Consider the following 18,301-nt stretch of genomic DNA (forward strand, 5'->3'; position numbering starts at 1 on the left):
ATGTGGACCTGTTAGTCAGTTATCCACCGTGGCAGTCCTGACAATAGGAGATTTTCTCTAAGTCCCTCCCAATTATTCATTCAATCCTTCTTGCAAGATGTTTACAGGTGACCCTTGCTTCATTGAAAACAAAGAAACTGAACTCACCCAAAATCGTCAACGTGGACCCGTCCCCAAAATGTAGCAGGTTGGTATACCCGCCCGCACTGAACTAAACAACAATACCAAAATACAACGATGGGTAGACAGATCTATGGACAGACAAATAGATAAGTAGATGGACAAACAGACAGACAGATGGATCCACAGACCAACAAATAGATAGGTACATTGATAGATAAAGAAATAGAAAGACTTACAGATGAAAATAGATGTTTACATATATAAATATCTACATGTGCAAACATAATCTTACCTAAAACAGTGAGTTTCGTCCCATCTCCGAAATAATAAATCTCACCAGAGCACAATGATAAACTCATGTATTAAAACATCTCCTGTCTTTGAGTCCTTTTCCGAAGGAGCCCCTCATAATAAGGGAGAACCGACAAGTATAAGGAAATTTTGTCCAAAGGAACATAGCAACTGGGGAACAGGAGTCGACCATTCAGCCCTTCGTGCTTATTCCGACATTTAATTAGATTATAAATCATTTGTACCTTAACCCCATCGACCTGCCTTCTTGGTTCCATAACCTTTAGCATCTTTGCCGATCAAAAAATAATCAACCACACATTTGAAATTTTCAATTGACCCCCTCAGATTTCTGTGGGAGAGATTTCTGGATTCCACGGGGCATTTTGTAAACAAGTCCTTCTTGACATCACTCCTGAATGGTCTAGCTATCAGTGTAAGGTTTTGCTCTCTTGTTCTGGACCCGTCACACCAGAGGAAATATCAGATCCTATCATTATCTTAAACACATCAATTGGATCACTCCTGAATCTCCAATTCTCAATTTACTGCAACCCTACTTTAAACAACACATCGTCATAAATTAAATTCTTTTAATTCCGGTATTATCCTGGTGAATGAGGAAAGGTCATGGGGCCCTTGACACCTCATTGTCCACTGGATATGGATAGCTCACCAGTTCGATTAGTAACTTGAAAATAGTGTGTCTCAAAACAGTTTCATCCATTGCTGCTCGAGGCCAAGAGGGAATATATAGAATTACATAGAATTTACAACACACAAACAGGCCATTCAGCCCATCTGCTCCATACCAGTGTTTACACTCCACTTGAGACTCCTCTCATCCCCTTCATTTAATCCATTTTTTTTTTTATCCAAACTACTTTTTTAAACCCACTCCTTGTGGTAGTGAGTTTCACATTCGCACCACTGTCTGGGTAAAGAAATTTCTCCTGAATTCCCCATTGAATTTATTACTGACTATCTGACATTTATGATCCCCCCGTTCTGGTCTCCCCACAAGTGGAAAAAACTTCGGTGTGTCTACCCTATCGAAACCGCTTTCAAAATCGTGCAGACCTCGACCAGGTCACCCCTCAAACTTCACTGCTCTCGAGAAAGGAGTTCCAGTCTGTCCGACCTTCCCCAATAGATACAACGTCCCAGTTTGGGCAGCACAGTTGTTAATCTGTTCTGATTTACCTTATCCAGAGCCTCTACATCATTTATTTTATAATATGCAGACCAGAACTGCATACTGAACGATGCAATCTGACATTTTTCGTTCTATGTCTGTGTCCTCTTGTTTTGCTCTCACAAGCGCAATCATTCTATTTGTATCTACATTACTGTTTGTTCTGTTTATTTTAGCGACCCTCCCTTATGTATCTACTCAAAACCCTTCCCGACAGTGAAACGAATTCGGCAGTTGTAGGTCTCCCCTTGTAAGCTGAAGAATTGAAATTAATTCACCAAATTTCTACATTTTCACCCCCTCGACCACCCCACGTGAATTCCCAAATTGAATCAACTTTTCCAGTGTTAGGAATGCATTCACTCACCTAAAACCACCAGTTTGGTCCCATCTCCGAAATATGCTTCGTAATTGGAGCACACTGGTATGGGGCTGTCACAAAATCCCCTTCAATCCCTCTCGACTGTTAAGTCTGTTCCATTGAAGTTCCTATTATGTCAATGACCGTAAAGGTCGGTGGAACATGGGGACAGAAGGTGACCGTTCAGCCCTTCGATCAGTTCGATCAAGGTTGATCTGAATCTTAACTCCATCAATCCGCCTTGGTTCTGTAACCCTCAATACTTTTGTTTTACACAGCTCTATCAATCTTGGATTTGTATTTATCAATTGACCCTCAGTCTCAACTGATTGTTTTTTATGGGGTCGGGGTGGAATCCATCATTTCCACTAACCTTTGCATGAAGAAGTGCTTCCTGATATCATCCCTGAATGGCAATAATTTAAACTGTTCTGCACTCCCCCCAACCTGAGGAAGCAGTTTCTCTCTCTATCGATCCAACACCTCAAACCCCTCCATGATATCAGCCCTTAAAATTCTATATTCGAGGGACTGTCAGCTTCGTCTGAGTAACCAGTCCTCATGAGTTAACCCTTTAATGTATCTAATATCTGAACATTACTCCTGGTGATTTTTTAACTGGACATAGATTCTGATCGATTGGAGGAACATAAATACATAGTCGCCTTACCCAACACTGTCAACTTGGTCCCATCGCCGAAGTAAGCTATCTCTGCTGCACGATGCTCTAAACTCAGTCATGAACAGACCCGGGAGATGTTCCCCTTGTAACTGAACGAGACAGGACGGGGTGGTTTACAGACGAGGGTCATATTGGACTGGTCTTTGCAAACCAGAAAGAAGGGCCAGTGTCATCAGCCTGACTTTTTAAACCGCCCGCGGAGGGTTGGGGGGGAACAAGCTTGGAATGCAAACAGCTGGACATGAAGGGAGTGGGAAAAAATCGTCCCTTTTTCTTACCTAACACCGTCAGTTTGGTGCCGGTCCCGAAGTTGAGTGGTGCGTTGTTAGCACGTCAGCAGATCTCGTTACATCAACCCGGTCGGAAACTGATTGCTAAAACTGACCTGCTCAGCATTTCGGAAGCACTGGTCAAGATTATCAGGACGTACAAAGCAGCTTACAGCCAATGAAGCAGTTTGTTTATGAAGTGGTCACCACAGGGAGAAACAGCAACTGATATTGTACCAAGAAAGTCCCATCAAACAATAGTGAGATTAATGAGCAGATCATTGTTTGTGATGTTGGTTGAGGGATCAATATTGGTCCCTGGACACCAGGGTGGGGTTTAAAGGTTAAAGAGTAACCAGTTTCCACACAAATGACACACAGTTATTCTCTTTTCCAGAGGAATATTCTAACTTATAAGGCTGGACCATTCTGAGACATCTTTATGATGAAAAGGGCCCAGTTCCCGCCATAATCCTGGGCCATGTTGACTCGTTCACTCTGTTGTCACTGCTCTTCTGCTGATCCTCCACCAGGTGTGTAGAGCGAGGTTTTTGTACGGAGGTTGCATTGGATTTTATCACCGTGTCCCTGTTGTCCCCACAGTGATAGACACTCATACAAAAAAGAGGAACGCGAAATTTACAAGTCCCCGCCGCTTAAACGGCTCCCGAGGCTTTCACCTGGTGACGGCAGTTGAGATTGAGGTGCTGAAATTTAGTTAGAGCTACGGAGCACAATTAGAGGCCATTCAGCCCCTCTCAAACCTGATTCTCTGGAACAGGAGGTGGACATTCAGCCCCTCTACAGTCTGTTACACGGGAACAGGAGGTGGACATTCAGCCCCTCTCCAGTCTGTTACACAGGAACAGGAGGAGGATATTCAGCCCCTGTCCAGTCTGTTACACGGGAACAGGAGGAGGACATTCAGCCCCTCTCCAGTCTTTTACTCAGAAACAGGAGGAGGACATTCAGCCCCTCTCCAGTCTGTTACACAGGAACAGGAGGAGGACATTCAGCCCCCCTCGAACCTGTTACACAGGGACAGGAGGAGGACATTCAGCCCCTCTCCAGTCTGTTGCACAGGAACAGGAGGAGGACATTCCGCCCCTCTCGAGCCTGTTACACAGGAACAGTAGGAGGACATTCAGCCCCTCTCCAGTCTGTAACACAGGAACAGGAGGAGGACATTCAGGCCCTCTCCAGTCTGTTACACAGGGACAGGAGGAGGGCATTCAACCCCTCTAGAGCTTGTTACACAGAAACAGGAGGAGGACATTTTGCCCCTCTAGAACATGTTACGCAGAAACAGGTGGAGGACATTCATCCCCTTCTCAAATCTGTTACACAAGAACAGGAGGAGGACATTCAGCCCCTCTGGAGCATGTTACACAGAAACAGGAGGAGGCCTTCAGCCCCTCTTGAACCTGTTACACCGGAACAGGAGGAGGCCATTCAGCCACTCTCGAATCGTTCTTTCTTTCTTTCTTTCTTTCTTTCTTTCTTTCTTTCTTTCTTTCTTTCTTTCTTTCTTTCTATCTTTCTTTCTTTCTTTCTTTCTTTCTTTCTTTCTTTCTTTCTTTCTTTCCCTCTTTCTTTCTTTCTTTCTCTCTCACTTTCTTTCTGTCCCTCTCAATTCCTTCCCTCTGTTGCACCCCTTATCCCAATCCTTGTCTCCGTTCCTTACGCTTTTCTTTACCTGCATTGTCCCTCTACAACCTGCAGGATCTCAGGAAGCACCGGCTACGGGTCCACAAACAGAACGCACTTAATGTATATAGTAAATCGTGCACACTGCAATCTCTTCACCTATCACTCAGAGAGTCCCAGGTCTGCCAAACCAGGGGTGTGCAAGTTCCCAGGTGTTCTGTTGCGGTGCTGTTATCATTTCAGCTGATCTGTCTGCACACCAACACCCAACGCCCATGCACCTGGTCCTCAACTCTAACATTAAGGGTTTTACTCTTTTGTTCGGTTCTTATGCTGCTTGCTCTTCAGATGAAGGTAACGCGAGGTTCTGGGTTGAAGAGGTTCAACAAATTTCTAACAATAAAGGCGGACGTTGAATGAAGGATTGGGATATGGACACAAAACATTTTCAAAGAAAGGCGATTATGGAGTCATCAAAGTAAGTACATTTCCCTTTGTCCTTTTGCAAACATGGTACAAAGTAGGAATCCATTGCTGCTTCTAAATGTTCCCTGGACATTATAGAGCGATGAGAAGTCATGTTAAGCTTGTATAGAATCTAGCTTGACCACAGTTAGAACACTTTTCCCAGTTCTGGTATTCATTTTAAAGAGCTATAGAGATACAGGAGAAAGGGCAAAAAAATAATGACAAGGATGATATCAGAACTGAGAGGTTATAATTATCAGGAAGGGCTGAAAAGAGAAGGCTGAGGGGGTGATCTGATGGAGGGATTTAAGATTATGAAAGAGTTTTTGATAAGGTAGACGTGCAAAAGATGTCTTCACTTGTGGGGGAGTCAGGAACTCCGAACCATCAATAGAAAGATAGTCACTAATAAATAAAATCGGGAATTCAGGAGAAACTTCTTTACCCAGAGAGTGGGAGGATGTAGGGAGTGGGATAAGGCGAATAGCGGAGATGTATTCAAGAGGGAATTTGGATAAACAAATGGGGGTGGGGGAGATTTGGAAGGATCTACTGATGGGGTGAGATGAAGACGGGAGCGAGGAAGCTCGTGTGGAGGATGAACACCAGCATGAATGTGTTGGGCCGAATGGCCTGTTTCTTTGCGATTTGCCTCAGGACACAGTCCAAGGGATAAAGTGTGTCTCACCTGAGAAGGCAGACCAGCTGCTGGTTTAAAATCTCAGGTGCAAATTCAGCACTCCCTTTGTACTGACCCTCTGAGAGTGCAGCACTCCCACAGTACTGACCCTCGGACAGTGCAGCACTTCCTCAGTACTGACCCTCTGACAGTGCAGCACTCCCTCAGTACTGACCCTCTGACAGTGCAGCACTCCCTCAGTACTGACCCTCTGACAGTGCAGCACTCCCTCAGTTCGGACACTCAGACAGTGCAGCACTCCCTCAGTACTGACCCACTGACAGTGCAGCACTCCCTCAGTACTGACCATCTGAGAGTGCAGCACTACCTCAGTACTGCCCCTCTGACAGTGCAACACTCTCTCAGTACTGACACTCTGACAGTGCAGCACTCCCTCAGTACTGACACTCTGACAGAGCAGCACTCCCTCAGTACTGACCCTCTGACAGTGCTGCAATCCCTCAGTACAGACACTCTGACATGCAGCACTCCCTCAGTACAGACACTCTGCCAGTGCAGTGCTCCCTCAGTACTGACCCTCTGACAGTGCAGCATTACCTCAGTACTAACCCTCTGACAGTGCAGCACTCCCTCAGTACTGACACTCTGACATGCAGCACTCCCTCAGTACTGACCCTCGGGCAGTGCAGCACTCCCTCAGTGCTGACCATCTGATGGTGCGGCACTCCCTCAGTACTGACACTCCAACAGTGCAGCACTCCCTCAGTACTGACCCTCTGACAGTGCAGCACTCCCTCAGTACTGTCCCTCCAACAATGCAGCACTCCCTCAGTACTGAATTAACGAAATTGGCTGCATTGGCGATCGATGGGCGGTAGGTGGCGCTATTGCTCCGCTAATCCTGATCGCTTCTTCATTTCACAGCCGCTCCTTCCTCTGACAGCGACCTCAGGTCTGCCATTCCCTCCCAAAGCCCCTCCACATCTCTCTCCTCCAAATCTTCCCAGCTTTGGCCCACACCTCCTAACAATTTCTGCTGTAACTCTGTGTCAAATAGTTGGCAGATTTACGCTATTCGGGCCGTTTATCTCGGGACGGTGAAGTCGCTATATAAATGCAAACTGCAGCTGTTTAATTACACGCTCGTGCTGACCTGTGAACAGGAGGTTTGGGACTTGGAACATGTCTTCCAGAAACGGACTCTGTCGGCAGTTTCGCTTGACGTTTCTTCCACGGGGGGAGACGAATTAAACTCTGCATTCACAGAAAATTTGATTCGAATTTGTCACGACCGGGATTTCGCGTCCTGTTGCTATAGTTTTCAGCACTTGTATCTTGTCGCTTGATGTAACGTCCTCTTAAAATCTATCACCATCCTCCTCACGGTTCACAAAACTGCAAAGTTTGAAATTGTGCCCTGCACACCCAAGTCTAGGTTATTAATATCAATCAAGACAAGCAGTGGTCCCTGGAGAACCCCACTATATACCTTCCTTCAGACTGAACACCAACTGTTTACCACTACTCTGTTCCATGTTGCTTTGTATCCATGTTGCTAATGCCCCTTTTATTGCATGGGCTTTATCTTTGCTGACAAGCCTGTTATGTAGTACTTTATCAAACGCTTTTTTTGAAGTTCATGTACACCACATCAACCGCATTACCCTCATTAACCCTCTCTGTTACCTCATCAAAAAATGTGTATCCGACTCTTGGTTTCCTGATTAGTCTACAGAGTGCTGGTTGTTTCAAAAGGCCATGCAGTATTCATCATCTCTACAGATGGGAGAACCTCAAAGCATCTTGTATGACTGACCACTTCCTCTGATGTGTCTTTATATATCAGACGTGGTTTAGTGGGGAGCACCTCGGCACTGAGTCAGAGGTTTGTGGGTTTAAGTCCCCGGACCGAGATTTAAGCATAAAATCGAGGCTGACACCCCCAGTGCAGGACAGAGGAAGTGCTGCACCGTGTGGAGGTGTAGCACCGAGGTACTCTCTTTATTTTGGCTGAGATGTTAAAACGAGGTCCCGACTGCAGATGGGAAGGATCTCATAGCCACTATTTCGGAGAATAACAGGGGCATTCTCGAGGGTTATCTGGGGCGATAGACATCCCTGAACCAACTTTACTAAAACAGATTATCTGGTCATTCTCAGTTTCCACCAGGAGATGGCGCAGTACTCCGCAGATCTCGTGGCTGCAAATAGAATTCGAGCAGATGTCAGAAAATGAATTTCCATTCAGCGAGTGATCGCGCCCTCTGGCGGCCGCAGAGGGAATACAATGAAGTCTGAATAATTTTCATCACCATTCACCATTTGGATCATTCTTCTGGCGTTACCGAGTCGCAGCCGGAGTGTGATCAATGCTACCTACTTCCAGTGAGATGTGGGATTATTTATTGCCATGTGCAAAGATTACCAGATGGTGACAAGTGGAGCGAAACTCCCCCCCTCCCCCACCCACCCCTCCGCTACCAGTATTGGATCCAAGATGCATCAGTTGGAATTCATTCCTGGTTATGTGCATTCACCTCACATTGGAATTTCGAGACAGGGTGCCGACCGGGAGTTTTATAACGCTGCTCGATCTTGGACCCTGCAAGTAAAGGGTTACTATCTTGTTGGCACGTGGAAAAGACTTCTGATCTGCGTCCCTGCAATTTTGCTTCAATCCTCAGAGAACACATCAGCTAAGGAACTCACTTTCGACTCCACTGGCATAATGGAGGTTGGAAATGTGCACAGCATCTCGAATCCGTAAAGGCTGGAGGACATCTGACCGTCAGGAGCCCATTAAAAGTCTTCCACTTCATAAAAGCTAAAGAAAAGAAATGACGGAATGTTGTAGATTTCGGGAACTCCAGTCCAATCTGAAAATATCTGGGTCTGTAGTAAAAGTGGTCGAGCAACAGGGTGAGTAATTTCAATAACAACATTCTTCCCATTATTGATATTGCAAGAGGGACCCGTGTATATGAATGAGAGCAATTTTACATCAATGTACAACAAGGAATTAGGAAGGCGAGTAACATGTTAGCTTTTATTGTAAGGCGTTTGAAACACAAGAGTAAGGAAATCTTTCTGCAGCTAGTTGGGACTTTGGTAACAAAACAAATATAGTGTTGTGTCGAGTGTTGCTCTCCTTATCTACGGAAGCATGTATTTGCCTTAGAGGAGGTTGCAACGAAGGTTCACTCAATTGGTTCCAAGGAGGAGAAGGCTGCCCAATGAGGAGAAATTGAGTCGAATGGGCTGTTATTCTCTGGAAGAATCAGAGGTGATCCATTTGAAACGTACAAAATTATGAGAGTGTTTGACAGGGTACACACTGAGAGGCTGCTTCCCCCCTGGCTGGAGAACCTAGAAATAAGGGGAAGAAGCTTCAGGATAAGGGGTCCATCTACAACACTTAGATGAGGAGGAATGTCTTCACTCAGAGGGTTATGACTCTTTGGAATTCAGAGAGCTGTGGAATTCTCAGTCATTGAGAAAATTGAAGACATGAGATCCATAGATTTTAGGCACCAAGGGAATCCAGGGATGTAGGAATATGGCGGGAAAGTGGAGTGAAGGTAGCAGATCTTCAAGATCTTCATTATGTGGAGGAGCAGACACGGCGGGCCGAATGGCTTACTCCTGCTCCTATTTTCTAATGTTCTGATGTAAGTGGTTCCTGCGCGTTTGCAGTGTCAGATCATTGTGTCATCACAGCACATACGGTCTAAAATATTATCTTTCTCTTCCGGTCTAACCCGTGTTTCACTTGACCATGAAGTCACGTCATGGCAAACCCTGAAGCCAGTTACAGGCCAAACCAGATCTTGATAAGGGAAGTTTGTCGATTTCAGTGCAATTTCCAGGCGATCGGAAAGAATTATAATCAGAGCAGAGAAGGTTAAGGGACCCAGCGGAAGGTGGTGTTGGAAATCAGGAAGGATTTTGATAAATTGAACAGGGAGAAGCTGTTTTCTGAGGCAGGAAGGTCGCTAACCAGGGAGGCGCTGATTTAGGGTCAGTGGCAAAAGAACCAGAAGCGGGACGAGGAGAAAGATTCTGAGTGGGACGGGTATTATCGATCTTGAACGCATCGCCTGAAACGGCAGTGGAATGGGATTCCGCTTTCAAAAGGGAATTGGATAGATCCTTGGAGCAGAAGATTTCCAGGGCTAGGGCAAAAGGGCAGGAGAGTGGGACTAACTGGATAGATTTTTCACAAAAGCAAGCAGAGACGGGATGATCTCCTTTGTGTTGAATCTTTCTGTGATGCTATAATGTGTACAGATCAGAAAGGAACAACTTGACATCATTGCCTTTATTCAATAAAAGTAAAACTATTCTCCACCCTTTGGCATATGAAGCATGACAACCAAGCTATTGGGAGACGGTGAACCTTATCTGTTATCTCTATGGGTGCATTCTCACTGCAGACCGGGTTCCAGTCAAGCAAACCCTACTTATATGGCTGTGTTGGAGTTGGAACTGCCCTGGGACAAATTCCTCCCGGTACACCAGGGAATTCTGTCAAGAGCAGGCTGGTTATCATCTCAACAGGTCAGTGTTGAAGAGGTTTAACATGACATGTGGAAGTATGTCAATGAGACACCGGTCATTCTTTATTCAATAGGGGCCCTAAGACTGTGTTTGCCTCGTGGTATTGATCCATCCATATCCAGATTTGATAGATTTCCTTCAGTGAGGAACATTTTGGGATTAAGTTGAGACATGACATGTGACAAGAGTTGCCTGCTTGGGAGGAACAGGGACTTTGGGCCTGACATTTTGGTGCTTTCCACACCTCATGCCTGGGCCCTGTTGTAGATCAAGTAACCGCAATTGGTTTATTTCTGTTCTGTTACGGGATGTGGGCTGGCGAGGGCTACGTTTATTTCCAAGTCTAACCGCTCTTGAGCAGACTTCTTCTTGAATGCAACTGCGTGGCTGACTAGGCCCATTCCTTAGGGCAGTGAAGGGTGAACAGCATTGCTGCCGGGGTCTGGAGTTACTGAGTGTCCAGACTGGGTGAGGGAGGCAAAATTCCTTCCCCAAAGGATATCACTGAACCAGGTGGCTCTTTCCGCCAATCCAGCAGCTTTATGCTGAGCATCATTGCTGGAATACAACTACTGTTACAAAGGCTACCATCATCAACAACTACATTATTGGTCTACAAGGATACCAGAAGTTGAACGAGGTGTCCTGGTTTTTTTTTGGCATCTAGCAAATCCTGCATTCCGAAGCCTGCCTGTTTAGCTTAGTGCTGGAACCCAACACAGTTTAATTCAGAGAGTACAGAGCTGAGAGATGCCAGATAAACCTTATTCTTCAGATTCACTGTGACACCAGTGACAGCCTCATTCAACTTGATGGACCGTCCCCCAGTTGGACCAAGTTTCAGCTGAAAGACCGGCCCCAGCGCCTGGGAGTTCCTGCTGCGCCTTCGTTAGACCAAAGTACGTGAATTGAATGCAGTTATGAGACAGTGCATTCCAGGAAGGTGGGGATTGCTCTACCGAGGGATATCGGAATATAATTTCTGAAAATGAGATGGATAAGTTAGCGGTTTGTCAATAAAAAGATACTGATACGCAGATTAACCACAAGCATTATTCATGGTTGGCGCTGGACAGGTTGAGAGAGCAGTTAATAAAGCATACAGTATCTGGGCTTTATTAAAAGAGGCAGAGAGTACAAGAGCATGGAAGTAAGTTGCACTTGTACAAGACACTAGTTCGACTTCAGCCGGAGTATTGTGTCCAGTTCTGGGAGCTGCACTTGAGGAAAGAAATGAAAGCATTGGAGAGAGTGAGGAAAAGATTCAGGAGAATGGTTCCACGGGTGAGGGACCTCTGTTATGATGATAGTTTGGAGAAGTTGGGATTGTTTTCCTTGGAGAAGAGAAGGCTGAGAGGTGATTTGATAGAGGGATTCAAAATCATGAGGTGTCGGGACAGAACAGATAGAGAGAAACTGCTCCCACTCGTGAAAGGATGGAGAATGAGAGGGCACACATTTAAACTAATTGGAAACAGAAGTAAAAGTGACATGAGGAAAACATTGTTTCACAAAGCGAATGGTTAATGTCTGGAGTGCATGCTCAGAGAGTATGGTGCAGGCAGGTGCAATCGGGGCATTCAAAATGGAATTATGAAAAGGAAGAATGTGCAGGGTTACGGGTAGAAGGCGAGGGAATGGGACTGAGTGAATTGCTCATTCGGAGGGCCGGTTCAGACACAATGGGTCGAATTGCCTTCTTGTGTACTGTTCCAATTTTCTGATTCTGTGATTAGGAATATCGATGATAAGTGGCAGTAACTTGATTGCTAACCTGATGATCAAGGTTGGGTAAAATTTGTGATAAACACAACAATGTTCAGTTTAAATGGTACAGGGTGATATTCTAAGATAATAAGATGTATCTATCCATCGGGACTTTGATAGCTCTATCTTTCAGCAGAACCAAGCCATCTATTTATCACTTTAAGAGCTGCTTGCAAGCTGTAAGATACAGATGCAGACTCACACAGACAACACCAGCACAGACGAAGAGATTTTTCTTTTAACTTGTTGAGTTATTCTGATCAGGAATGCGATGCCTGAAAGGATGGAGCAAGCAGATTCAACAGTAACTTAGAAAGGAGATTGGGAAATATATTTGAACAGGAAATATCTACACTCTGAAAGTTGATGGAAAACTCTGCAAAGTTTCATCAATGAACAGCTGTCTTTATGAACTCTGCTTACTTGAGTTTTCCTCTCGAACACTCACAGTATAAGAGGGTGGTATGTTTTTGACCCAGCCCTGCACCTGTTTGAATCACTGTGATCACTAGCAGCACAGTAATACACCGCCCTGTCAGTCTGATCCACCCTCAGTATTTTCAGGCTGCAGGTTTTAAGATCGGGTCTGGTGACCTTAAATCTCTCCTTGAAACCCTCTTCAGGGCTGGTATCAGAGGTGCCAATCGAGGTCACTATGAGCAGTAACCCTGCTCCGCTCTGCTGGCGATACCAGTACATGTAACTGTCGCTGGTGTCATTCTGGAAACAGTGCATTTCCACCGTTTTCCCCTCTGCGACCGTCAGCCGGTTCCCCCACTGGGTAACGAGAGTGCTCCTGGACCGGGCTGTGGAGGAACATGAGAAACAGATCGGGTCAAAGAGAACAGACACAATAAGGAGAGAGAGAGAGATTTAATGGTAAAGCTCACGATGCACACCACAGTCGATCAGCTCGCTGCCGCCCCAGCACAGGGGTCATGTGCTGATTCCCAGAATCGCTGGGCACAACTGCAGCGGTGCTAAATAACGACACTTGTCCTCAACAGTAAAACCAAACCAGTAAATCTCTAACTGATTGGAGCCCTTCGATATCAACAGGAATTGTGTCTCAAAGCTGATTAACTGGGGCCTGAATTTCCCTCCAAGTAGGAGCAGTAACCTGGGAGCAGCAGAAACAGTAGATGGAGGTAAACAGGACACAGCATGATGCAGGAATGTGAACCCTTCTTTCAACCTTCCAGCTTGGTCCAGCTCTTATGCACACTGCAGTCCTATTGGTGCACAGCCTGCTTTTGTGATGCAGTGCGGAAGTGACGTCATTGCAAGGGCAACCAATAGAACCTTCCTTGTGTATCCAACAAAGCAGATGGTTCTTTCACCTGTGTGGATGTAGGAATTAGAATGACACAAGATTGACTTGCAAAGTCCCATCTATTGCAGGGTTTGGGGATATGCATAACGATTGGAATGGTTGACATATATACCAACTTGATTGAATTTTTCGTGGCGGTGACTTGATGTGTAGATAAGGGTCAAGCAGTTGATATAGTCTACATGGCTTTTGATAAAGTCCCGCATGGGAGATTGGTTAGGAAGGTCAGAGCCCATGGGATCCAGGGCAGTTTGGGAAAATGGATTCAAAATTGGTTTCTTCGCAGGAGGCAGAGGGTGATGGTCGAGGGTTTTTTTTCTGAGTGGAATCCTGTGAACAGTGGTGTACCACAGGGATCAGTGCTGGGACCCTTGCTGTTTGTGGTGTACATTAATGAATGAAGTGTGAATATAGGAGGTATGTTACGTAAGTTCGCAGATGACACAAAAATTGGTGGTGTCGCAAACAGTGAGAAGGAAAGCCTTAGATTACAGGACAATATAGATGGGCTGGTCGGATGGGCAGAGCAGTGGCAAATGGAGTTTAATCCTGGGAATTGTGAGGTGATGCATTTTGGGAGGACTAACAAGGCAAGGGAATATCCAATGGATGGTAGGACCCTAGGAAGTACAGGGTGTCAGATGGATCTTTGTGTACTTGTCCATAGATCACTGAAGGCAGCAGCACAGGTAGATAAGGTGGTTAGGAAGGTATATGCGATACTTGCCTTTATCAACCGAGGTATAGAATATAAGAACAGGGAGGTTATGATGGAGCTGTATAAAACACTAGTTAGGCCACATCTGGAGTACTGTGTACAGTTCTGGGCACCACACTATAGGAAGGATGTGATTGCACTGGAGAGGGTGCAGAGGAGATTCACCAGGATGTTGCCTGGGATGGAGCATTTCAGCTGTGAAGAGAGACGGAAAACACTATGGTCGTTTTCCTCAGAGCAGAGCATTCTGAGGGGTTACATTATTGTGTTTTTTGAAATTATGCGGGGTACTGATAGGTTAGTTAGGAAGACATTTATCCCGTTCTTGGAGGGGTCAATAACCAGGTGGCATAGATTTAAGGTAAGAAGCAGGAGGTTTAGAGGGGATTTCATGAAAAAATGCTTCACACAGAGGGTGGTTGGAATCTAGAACACACTGCCTGAAGAGGTGGTAGAGGCAGGAACCCTCACAACATTTCAGAAGTATTTAGATGAGAACTTGTAACGCCATAGCATACAACGCTACGGGCCACGTGCTGCAAAATTTGATTAAAATAGTCAGGTCCTTGATGGCCGGCACAGACAGGATGGGCAGAATGGCCTGCTTCTGTGCTGTGTAACTGTATGACTCTAGATGTGCTTTATAGAGAGATATCTCACCTGAAGTGATTGTAGAAACTCCTGGGGGAGACCTCATTTCACCGCTCGGAATCTCAGGAGTGCAGTGAGCAGACAGTCAAACAAGGCGTCCCCTTATAAAGATTTCCAATCACAGGACAGCACTTTTAGTAATGTAGAAACTGGGACTGTTCTCCGGAGAGCAGAGAAGGTTAAGAGGAGATTTGATAGTGAGGTTCAAAATCAGGAAGGGTTTAGACAGAGTAAATAAGGAGAAACTGTTTGCAGTGGCAGAAGGGTCGGTAAAGAGAGGACAAGAATTAAAGGATTCACAAAAGAGGAAGAGGGAAGATTAGGAGTTTTTTCTTTAACTTGGTGAGTTATTCTGATCAGGAATGCACTGCCTGAAAGGATGGAGGAAGCAGATTCAACAGTCACTTTCAAAAGAGATTAGGATGTATATTTGAACAGGAAATATCTGCCACCCATTGAGGATAGTGTGTAGAGTGGGATGAAACAAGTAGATCTTTCAAAATGTTGGCACAGGAACAATGGGCCGAATAGCCTCCTCTGCCCTCTATGATTTTCAACTTATCTGGAGATTATTTCCTCTGCTTTGGAAAGTACTGAAATGAGTCTTTGGATATTGAACTGTCACTCAGGGAGCACTTAGAATCTATTGGAATATCCCACACTCTGCTGGGTTTGGAAAACTTCTCAAAGCTCCATCCATGAACGGTTGACTTTATGATCTCTCCTGGAAAGTATAAACAGGATTGGACCAAGTCAGCATGGGTTTGCGAAAGGGAAATCATGCTGAACAAATCTACTGCAGTTGTTTGAGGACTTAACAAGTAGAATAGATAAGGGAGAACCAGTGGATCTGGTGCATTTGGATTTTCAAAAAGCTTTTAATAAGGTCCCACATAAGAGGTAAGCATGCAAAATTAAAGCACATGGGATTGGGGGCAATATACTGGCATGGATTGAAAATTGGTTGACAGACATGAAACAGAGAGTAGGAATAAACGGGTCTTTTTTCCAGGAAGCAGACAGTGACCAGTGGGATATCACAGGGATCAGTGCTTGGGCCCCAGCTATTCACAATATATATTAATGACTTGGGTGAGGGAACTAAATGTAACATTTCCAAGTTTGCAGATGACACAAAGCTGGGGGTAATGTGAGCTGTGAGGAGGATGCAAAAAGACTCCAATATGATTTGGACAAGTTGGGTGAGTGGGCAAATGCATGGTAGATGCAGTATAATGTGGATAAATGTGAGGTTATCCACTTTGGTTGTAAAAACAGAAAGGCAAATGATTATCTGAATGGTGATCGACTGGGAAAGGGGAGGTTCAGTGAGACCTGGGGATCCTTGTACCCCAGTTGCTGAAAGCAAGCATTCAGGTGCAGAAAGCAATTAGGAAGGAGAATGGTATGTTGGCCTTCGTTGCAGGAGGATTTGAGTACAGGAGCAAGGATGTCTTACTGCAGTTATACAGAGCCTTGGTGAGATCAGATCTGGAGTATTGTGTGCAGTTTTGGTCTCATTATCTGAGAAAGGATGTTCTTGCCATGGAGGGAGTACAAATAAGATTTACTAGGCTGATTCCTGGGATGGCAGGATTGACGTATGAGGAGAGATTGGGCCGACTAGGCCTATATTAACTAGAGTTTAAAAGAATGAGAGGGAATCTCGTAGAAACGTCTAACATTCTAACAGGACTATTCAGGCAAGAAGCAGGAAGGATGTTCCCGATGGCTGGGGAGTCCAGAACCAGGGGTCACAGTCTCAGAATACAGGGTATGTCATTTACAGCAGAGATGAGGAGAAATGTCTTCACTCAGAGGGTGGTGAACCTGTGGAATTCTCCTGCTCCTATTTTCTGTGTTTCCATGTTTCCCTACTTGAATTTTCCTCTCTAACAGCTCACAGTATAAGAGGGTGGTATGTTTTTGACCCAGCCCTGCACCTGTTTGAATCACTGTGATCACGAGCAGCGCAGTAATACACCGCCCTGTCAGTCTGCTCCACCCTCAGTATTTTCAGGCTGCAGGATTTAAAATCGGGTCTGGTGATTTTAAATCTCTCCTTGAAACCCTCTTCAGGCCTGGGATCAGATGTACCAATCGAGTTCACTATGAGCTGCAACCCTGCTCCGCTCTGCTGGCGATACCAGTACATGTAACTCTCGCTGGTGTCATTCTGGAAACAGTGCATTTCCGCAGTTGTCCCCTCTGCGACCATCAACCGGTTCCCCCACTGAGTAAGGAGGGCACTCCTGGACCGGGCTGTGGAGAAACATGAGAAACAGATCGGATCAAACATTTAAACAGGCACAGTAAGGACAGAGAGATACTTAATGTTTAAAATTGCGATGCACACCACAGTCGATCTGAGCCAACATACAGACCGGTCATCTCTGGAGGCTCAGTATCCGCTGGGCACACCTGCAGCTGCGCCCAAATCGCTGCACTTGGCCTCAGTGCCCATTGCTGGGGAGGACAAAAGTCAGCCAGCTTGCCCACATTCCCCGCCGCCAACACTAGCTCTATTGCAATGTCCTTGCACCGTCCGCCAGTCCAGCGACACTGACTGGGTCAGCTCATTGACATTGTGGGCAATGTGCCCAAAATCAGCTGCCTAGGACTGGCCAACCTTCAGGTAATGGGCAGGGCGAACAAGGCAAGTTACATTTATTATTGAACAGAGTAAGAAACAATTAGGACCCAAAAGAAAGGCATTTCCAGAGCCAGAGAATGATACAGCTCAGCAGGAAGCCCTTCGGCCAATCGCGCCTGTGCTAGCTCTTTGAAGAACCTTTCCAAATATTCCAACTCCCCTGCTCTTTACCCAGAGTCCTGCAAATATTGCCCATTCAGGAATTTATCCAGGTCTCCCTTTTTTTTTTAAAAGAAAAGGTTGCAATTGCATCCACCCGGCTTTCAGACAATGTATTTCAGAGCAGAACAATTCACTGCTTCAAACAGTGAAGAATCCTCCAAGTGATCGAACTGTTTGAAGACTTTCTGCAACAACGAGAATTGATGTTGCCCAGGAGCAGATTAATCCGGGCCCGGATTTCCCTAAAAGTAGGAGCAGTAACCTGGGAGCAGCAGAAACAGTAGATGGAGGTAAACAGTACACAGCATGATGCAGGAATGTGAACCGTGCTCTCAACCTTCCAGATTTGTCCGGCTTTCACACACACTGCAGTCCTATTGGTCCTGCACATGTCTTTGTCATCTAGGGTGCAAGTGACGTTATTGCAAGGGCAACCAATAGAACGACCCTTGTGTATCCAAGCAAATCAGATCCTCCTTTCCAATGTCTGAATGTAAGAATTAGAATGACACAGGATTGACTTGCAAAGTCCCATCTATTGCAGGGTTTGGGGATGTTCAGAAAGATTGAAACGGTTGACAAATGTGTACTTTATAGAGAGATATGTGATGTGAAGAGACTGTAGAAACTCCCGGGGGAGAACTAATTTCACCAATCAGCATTTCAGGTGGCCAGTGAGTGGATAGTTAAGTCAGACCTCTCTATATAAACCTTCCCCATCATAGGACAGCTGTACTAGTAATGGAGAAACTGGGACTGTTTTCCTTAGAGCAGAGAAGGTTAA

The 18,301-nt window shown here is 45.5% G+C and overlaps 1 protein-coding gene across 1 annotated transcript in view; it reads right to left on the reverse strand.

Moving 5' to 3' along the window:
- LOC137366903 (uncharacterized) overlaps positions 1-17,857 on the reverse strand; it is a 43,326-nt gene extending 25,469 nt beyond the window's left edge. The window contains exons 1-8 of the mRNA XM_068028460.1: positions 17,780-17,857; positions 16,659-16,964; positions 12,203-12,275; positions 10,973-11,117; positions 10,744-10,846; positions 8,386-8,500; positions 7,810-7,877; positions 6,830-6,925 (exon numbers count right to left, since the gene is read on the reverse strand). Of these exons, the coding sequence (XP_067884561.1) occupies positions 6,830-6,925; positions 7,810-7,877; positions 8,386-8,500; positions 10,744-10,846; positions 10,973-11,117; positions 12,203-12,275; positions 16,659-16,964; positions 17,780-17,825 (952 nt within the window). The 5' untranslated portion in view covers positions 17,826-17,857. The remainder of the gene's footprint in view (positions 1-6,829; positions 6,926-7,809; positions 7,878-8,385; positions 8,501-10,743; positions 10,847-10,972; positions 11,118-12,202; positions 12,276-16,658; positions 16,965-17,779) is intronic.
- Positions 17,858-18,301: the final 444 nt, after the last annotated feature.

This window comes from Heterodontus francisci, unplaced genomic scaffold, assembly GCF_036365525.1.
Source record: "Heterodontus francisci isolate sHetFra1 unplaced genomic scaffold, sHetFra1.hap1 HAP1_SCAFFOLD_500, whole genome shotgun sequence".
Lineage (NCBI taxonomy): Eukaryota > Metazoa > Chordata > Chondrichthyes > Heterodontiformes > Heterodontidae > Heterodontus > Heterodontus francisci.